General features: G+C 65.9%; 1 protein-coding gene across 1 annotated transcript in view; it reads left to right on the forward strand.

Moving 5' to 3' along the window:
• Positions 1 to 5,920, forward strand: part of LOC125368240 (neuronal acetylcholine receptor subunit alpha-3-like) — a 10,010-nt gene extending 4,090 nt beyond the window's left edge. The window contains exons 5-7 of the mRNA XM_048369082.1: positions 972 to 1,172; positions 2,519 to 3,479; positions 5,787 to 5,920. Coding sequence (XP_048225039.1) covers positions 972 to 1,172; positions 2,519 to 3,479; positions 5,787 to 5,915 — 1,291 coding nt within the window. The 3' untranslated portion in view covers positions 5,916 to 5,920. The remainder of the gene's footprint in view (positions 1 to 971; positions 1,173 to 2,518; positions 3,480 to 5,786) is intronic.
• Positions 5,921 to 7,251: the final 1,331 nt, after the last annotated feature.

Genomic DNA, 7,251 nt, shown 5'->3' on the forward strand with positions numbered 1-7,251 from the left:
CCTCCCCTCCCCTCCCTCCCTCCCTCCCTCCCTCCCTCCCGCTGAAGGCCAGTGCTCTGCCGCTTGAGCGACAGCTCCGCTTTCAGCTTTCTTGGGGAGCTAATTGGAGGTCACACTCCTGCGGCCAGGGGCTGAGGCCCGTAGCCCTAAAATACTGCGGAGGCTGAGCTCCGAGGATCGCGGTTCGAATCCAGCCTAGGCAGTGAAGTTCCCGAGACTCGTCTCCAATGAGCCACCAAAAAGCCGGAAATGGAGGGGTGGCTCAGGTGGCAGAGTGCCAGCTTTAAGCAAAAAAGCTCAGGGACAGCACTCAGGACAGGAGTTCAAAGCCCCACAAAGAGAGTCTGGTGGACTTTCCTGCCCAAGCTGGCTTTGAACCACAATCCTCAGGTCACAGTCTCCCGAGAAGCTGGATACAGGCCAGCGTCCGGGGGGAAAGGCACCTCTTATTAGGACTTCAGACTTGTCTGAGAAAGACATGGGTAAACATATTAAGGTGTTGTACAGAGGAATTACTTTTTCTGGCCAGTCCTGGGTCTTGAACTCGGGGCCTGAGCACTGTCCCTGGCTTCTTTTTGCTCAAGGCTAGCACTCTGCCACTTGAGCCACAGCGCCACTTCTGGCTTTTCTATCTATGTGGTGCTGAGGCATCGAACCCAGGGCTTCACAGATACGAGGCGGGCGCTCCACCGCTAGGCCATGGTCCCAGCCCGGGAGCTACCGTGTCATGAGTCAGGCAATAAGTACAGCTCTCTGCGGCCAAAGCTGCCCTGCCTCTGCTTTCTCACTCTGAATCCTGGGCCTGAAGAGCGTTTCAACGGCAGGCGCTCCGCGTATGGAACTGGGGCTGGTGTTAGAGGTCCAGGAAGCTTACCAGGCCTGGAAGTGACCCCAGAAAGCTCGAGTCAGGGGCTGCGCTCCCCAAGTTGTGGAGGGCGGCCCCCCTCAGGGCGGGGAGGTGCGGCTCGCAGACAGGGCCCAGGACCGGGCTGGCTCCGTGGCCTGGGGCGGGGACACCGGGAGGAAGGAAGCCAGCCTGGTCCTCCCGCCCCCTCCCCCCAGATCTGGAATGACTACAAGCTCACATGGAACCCCTCGGACTACCAAGGTGTGGAGTTCATGCGAGTCCCCGTGGAGAAGATCTGGAAGCCGGACATCGTGCTGTACAACAAGTAAGGGGCTCGGGGGGCCCTCTGGGGGCTGGCTCTGGGGGGCCCTCCCTCTGGGGGCTGGCTCGGGGGGGCCCTCCCTCTGGGGGCTGGCTCTGGGGGGGCCCTCCCTCTGGGGGCTGGCTCTGGGGGGGCCCTCCCTCTGGGGGCTGGCTCTGGGGGTGCCCTCCCTCTGGGGGCTGGCTCTGGGGGGCCCTCCCTCTGGGGGTGCCCTCCCTCTGGGGGCTGGTTCGGGGGGGCCCTCCCTCTGGGGGCTGGCTCGGGGGGGCCCTCCCTCTGGGGGCTGGCTCGGGGGGGCCCTCCCTCTGGGGGCTGGCTCGGGGGGCCCTCCCTCTGGGGGCTGGCTCTGGTGGGTGCCCTCCCTCTGGAGGCTGGCTCTGGGGGGCCCTCCCTCTGGGGGCTGGCTCGGGGGGGCCCTCCCTCTGGGGCTGGCTCTCGGGATGGCCGCGGGGCTGGGGGTCTTCAGCTGCTCGCCTTCCCTGGGCCGATTCCAAGCAGACTTGGTTTCTGCTCGGCTACCGCCCGTTACCGAGCCCCTACGATGTACAGTAAGCCGTGCACGCGGGGTCCGGGACGTTGACGGGGATCTTGAAGGTCGCGGGGATCTTGAAGGTCGCGGGGATCTTGAAGGTCGCAGGGATCTTGAAGGTCGCGGAGGCTCTGGGCGGCCCGTGGCTGGGGGTGGAGCAGCTGGGGCGGGGGGAGGGGGGGCTGCGGCTCCCTGGGGCGTCTCCCGCGTGTGCAGCCCTGCCCTCTGATTGCGCACACGGGGGAGGGGAGGTGGACTGAATTTAACCTGCCCCCCCCCCGCGGCATAAGCACCTGCTCCCACCGTTTTCATTGTCAGGCGTTGGGGATCCCTGTCGGGCACTTGGGGCGTCGGGGGCTTAGAGCGAGCACGTGGGGTGTCCTGGAGAGAGGCGTGGCGGGTGACGCGCTGGGTGGGCCTCAGTCACGCGCGGTGGTGCCGTTCTTAAGTTCCAGTTTCTGCCGCTTTACCAACCGTGTGACTTGCTGTTTATCTGCTGATTTGGGGGGGTTGTGGGGCTCAAACGCGGGGCCGGGCGCCGTCCCCGAGCTCTCGTGCCCGAGGCCGGCGCTCTCCCACGCGAGCCACGGCGCCGCTTCCGGTTTTGTGGTGGCTCCTTGGAGATGAGTCTCGCGGGTTTGTCCGCCCGGGCTGGCTTTGAACCGCGGTCCCCAGCTCGCAGCCTCCGGAGCGTGCCGGGCGTGCTGCCGGCGCTGGGCTCCCTCCTGCCTGCCGATCGTGACGGCGGCACGGGCAACGCGGGCCGGGCGTGGGGCGGCCGCCCCGCCCGCCGTGGCCCAGCCCCCGCGTGTCCTTGCAGCGCCATCGGCGACTTCCAGGTGGACGACAAGACCAAGGCCTTGCTCAAGTACACGGGAGAGGTGACCTGGATCCCCCCCGCCATCTTCAAGAGCTCCTGCCGCATCGACGTCACCTACTTCCCCTTCGACTACCAGAACTGCACCATGAAGTTCGGCTCGTGGTCGTACGACAAGGCCAAGATCGACCTGGTGCTCCTGGGCGACTCCATGAACCTCAAGGACTACTGGGAGAGCGGGGAGTGGACGGTGATCAGGGCCCCGGGCTACAAGCACGAGATCAAGTACAACTGCTGCGAGGAGATCTACCCCGACATCACCTACTCGCTCTACATCCGCCGCCTGCCGCTCTTCTACACCGTCAACCTCATCGTGCCGTGCCTGCTCATCTCCTGCCTCACGCTGCTCGTCTTCTACCTGCCGTCCGACTGCGGCGAGAAGATCACGCTGTGCATCTCCGTGCTGCTCTCGCTCACCGTCTTCCTGCTGCTCATCACCGAGACCATCCCGTCCACGTCGCTCGTGATCCCGCTCATCGGCGAGTACCTGCTCTTCACCATGGTCTTCGTCACGCTCTCCATCGTCATCACCGTCTTCGTGCTCAACGTGCACTACCGCGCGCCCGCCACGCACGCCATGCCCGCCTGGGTCAAGACCGTCTTCCTGGGCCTCCTGCCCCGCGTCATGTTCATGGCCCGGCCGGCGGCGGCGGCGGGGGCGGCGGGGGGCGCCCCGGGCCCCAGGGCCTGCCCCGGGGCCGAGCCGGGCGCCCTCGACTGCTGCGAGCCGGGCTCCGCCTGCCCCGCCTGCCGGCAGCACCGCGGGGCCAAGCTCTCCAACCTGGGCGCCAACCTCGCCGGGCGCCCCGGCTCCGAGCCCGCCCTGCCCCCCGAGATCAGAGACGCCATCCGCAGCGTCCAGTACATCGCGGAGACCATGAGGGCGCAGAACGCCGCCAAGGAGGTAGAGACGCTGGCGCCTCCCTCAGCCCTCCGACTGGAGCCCCCCTCAGTGACCCCCTCAGTGAGCCCCCCTCAGCGAGCCCCCTCAGTGAGCCCCCCTCAGCGAGCCCCCTCAGTGAGCCCCCCTCAGTGAGCCCCCCTCAGCGAGCCCCCTCAGTGAGCCCCCCTCAGTGAGCCCCCCTCAGCGAGCCCCCTCAGTGAGCCCCCCTCAGTGAGCCCCGCTCAGTGAGCCCCCCTCAGTGACCCCCTCAGTGAGCCCCGCTCAGTGAGCCCCCCTCAGCGAGCCCCCTCAGTGAGCCCCCCTCAGTGAGCCCCCTCAGCGAGCCCCCTCAGTGAGCCCCCCTCAGTGAGCCCCCTCAGCGAGCCCCCTCAGTGAGCCCCCCTCAGTGAGCCCCCTCAGTGAGCCCCCCTCAGTGAGCCCCCTGTGAGCCCCCCTCAGTGAGCCCCCCTCAGCGAGCCCCCTCAGTGAGCCCCCCTCAGTGAGCCCCCCTCAGTGAGCCCCCCTCAGTGACCCCCTCAGTGAGCCCCGCTCAGTGAGCCCCCCTCAGCGAGCCCCCTCAGTGAGCCCCCCTCAGTGAGCCCCCTCAGTGAGCCCCCCTCAGTGAGCCCCCTGTGAGCCCCCCTCAGTGACCCCCTCAGTGAGCCCCGCTCAGTGAGCCCCCCTCAGCGAGCCCCCTCAGTGAGCCCCCCTCAGTGAGCCCCCCTCAGTGAGCCCCCCTCAGTGAGCCCCCTCAGTGAGCCCCCTCAGTGAGCCCCCCTCAGTGAGCCCCCCTCAGTGAGCCCCCCTCAGTGAGCCCCCCTCAGCGAGCCCCCTCAGTGAGCCCCCCTCAGTGAGCCCCCCTCAGCGAGCCCCCTCAGTGAGCCCCCCTCAGTGAGCCCCCCTCAGCGAGCCCCCTCAGTGAGCCCCCCTCAGCGAGCCCCCTCAGTGAGCCCCCCTCAGTGAGCCCCCCTCAGCGAGCCCCCTCAGTGAGCCCCCCTCAGTGAGCCCCCCTCAGTGAGCCCCCTCAGTGAGCCCCCCTCAGCGAGCCCCCTCAGTGAGCCCCCCTCAGTGAGCCCCCCTCAGTGAGCCCCCTGTGAGCCCCCCTCAGTGACCCCCTCAGTGAGCCCCGCTCAGTGAGCCCCCCTCAGCGAGCCCCCTCAGTGAGCCCCCCTCAGTGAGCCCCCTGTGAGCCCCCCTCAGTGAGCCCCGCTCAGTGAGCCCCCCTCAGTGAGCCCCCTCAGTGAGCCCCCCTCAGTGAGCCCCCTCAGCGAGCCCCCCTCAGTGAGCCCCCCTCAGTGAGCCCCCCTCAGTGAGCCCCCCTCAGTGAGCCCCCCTCAGCGAGCCCCCTCAGTGAGCCCCCCTCAGTGAGCCCCCTGTGAGCCCCCCTAGTGAGCCCCCCTCAGGGCTGGGGCCCTGGGCCGCCCCCCAGCCCCACACACCCAGGAAAAGCCAGAGTGGCGCGGTGGCTCAAGAGGCAGAGCGCCAGCCTTGAGCAGAAGCTCAGGAACAGCGCCCAGGCCCCGAGTTCAAGCCCCAGCCCTGGCAAAGCAAACAAAACCCCACAAGGTCCTCTCTGAAAGAGGAACCGGGGGTGAGGCCCAGCGGGGAGATGGCTTGGTGCTCAAACTTCAGTACTACAAGAAGAAAAAGGGAGGGAGGGAGGGAGGGGGGAGGGAGGGAAGAAGGAAGGGAGGGAGGAGGCTGGGCGAGGCGGCCCCCATCACGTGATGGGGGGGGGCTGGGTCCTCTCCAGGACTCAGAGCCTTGGTAAGGCGTGCGGGGCTTAGTGACCGGGGCTCTGCCTTCCTGGCTTAGGCCGCACTGGGCGCCCCGTCCCTGTCCCCGTCCCCCCCCCCGCCGCCCGAGCCCCCCCTCCACGGGCAGCCGCTCGGGCACCTTGGGGATGGGTCCTCTGGGTTCGCCAGCCTGCTCCGTCCTCCGCCCCTTCCCTCCCGAGGCGTCAGGATGGCGGGCGCGCCCCGCAGCCCCCCGAAGCCCCCGCGCTCCACCCGCCGGCGCCGTGCCCTGGGCACTGAGGCGGGCGCCGCTGGGCTTCTCTGGTCCTTTTTGTTTTTCCGCTTTTGGAGCCCGTGGCTCCGCCGTCATCCCGGCTGCCCAGGAGGCCCAGGTCTGAGGGTCGCAGTTCAAAGCCAGCCTGGGCAGGAACGGCTGCGAGACTCGTGACCTCCATTGAACTAGCGAAGGGGCTGGAGGTGGGGGTGGGCCCAGGCTGGAGTGAGCGCACCCAGCCTTCCCTCCCTCCCCTGCCCCCCCCCGCCCCTGCCCCCACCCCCCCAGGCGCTCACTCCCGGCTGCTGCTGTCCCCAGGTCCAGGATGACTGGAAGTACGTGGCCATGGTGATCGACCGCATCTTCCTGTGGCTCTTCATCCTCGTGTGCATCCTGGGGACCGCGGGGCTGTTCCTGCAGCCGCTGCTGGCCAGGGAGGACGCGTGAGCCGGCCCGCCCCCCGCCCCCCGCCCCCGCCCGGCTGCCGGCTTGGTGACGGCACCTCCACATTGTGGGCACCTCCACAGGGCCCGCACCCCGCTCCCGCTCCCCCGCCCGGCTGCCGGCTCCGGGACGGCACCTCCACAGGGCCCGCACCCCGCCCCCGCCCCCCCCACCCCCCGCCCAGCTGCTGGCTCCGGGACGGCACCTCCACAGTGCTTTGTTTCAGTTCTAGTAAGTTTGCGCAAAAAAAAAAAAAATGATGCATGAAAAAGGTCAAGAGTATTTATTACACGGGCTGGGAACGTAGGTGGCTTAGCCCTGGGTTCGATTCCTCAGCACCACATACACAGAAAAAGCCGGAAGTGGCGCTGCAGCTCAAGTGGCAGAGTGCTAGCCTTGAGCAGAAAGAAGCCAGGGACAGTGCTCAGGCCCTGAGTCCAAGGCCCAGGACTGGCAAAAACAAAGTATTTATTACACATAAATGAATATTTCTACTACCCCTTGGGGGCAGGTGAAGAAGGCACTGTGCACCCAGGCACCAGTGGCTTACTTCAAATCCTAGAGACTCAGGAGGCTGAGATCGGAAGACCGTGGTTCAAAGTCAGCCCAAGCAGACCAAACCAAGACTCTAATCTCCAATATGCCGGCAAAAAGCTGGAAGTAGAGGTGTGGTTCTGTTAGGCGCAGATTTGGGGTCCCCAAAAACCACCAAGGAGCCGATTCCGATGCAAACGCACGAGTCTTTATTGCAAGCTCGAGCCTGGACTCCCAACCGTCGCCGACGCAGCGGCTCTGGATTGAGAGCGTCGACCCTCCCGTTAGTAAGGTTTATACAGGTAAAAGCATAGCACAGACGTAGGGGCTTGGCGCAGGGGGTAGAGTAAGCAACAAACCAGCAAGTGTGGCTCGGATGTAGGAGGTTGACGCAGAGGGTGGAGCAAATAACAAAGCCATCTACAGAATCAATTTTGGGGTCAGGTTGACCTAATTATCAAGATGGAGTCAGCTCTACAACAGTTCAAGTGGTAGAGGGCCAGCCTTGAACAAAACAGCCTAGTGAGAGCACGGGACCCGGCTCAGTAAGTACACACTCACACGCGAGTGTTCCACTTTACACTCTGAATCACTCACAGCTGATAATCCACGGGGACCCCTGAATATCCACCCCCACCAGCCGTGATTTTCCTATGCAAGATTAAAACTGCCCCTCGCCCAAACCACTGTGACAACAAATCAAGAGGCGGAGTTCCAGAAAATGTATGGATACATGCCCCAAACATCTTAACAAATGGGGAAATCAACATCTGGGATGAACACAAATCAGGCTGCCTAACAGTCT

The sequence above is a fragment of the Perognathus longimembris genome, chromosome 20 (assembly GCF_023159225.1).
Source record: "Perognathus longimembris pacificus isolate PPM17 chromosome 20, ASM2315922v1, whole genome shotgun sequence".
In the NCBI taxonomy this organism is placed as follows: domain Eukaryota; kingdom Metazoa; phylum Chordata; class Mammalia; order Rodentia; family Heteromyidae; genus Perognathus; species Perognathus longimembris.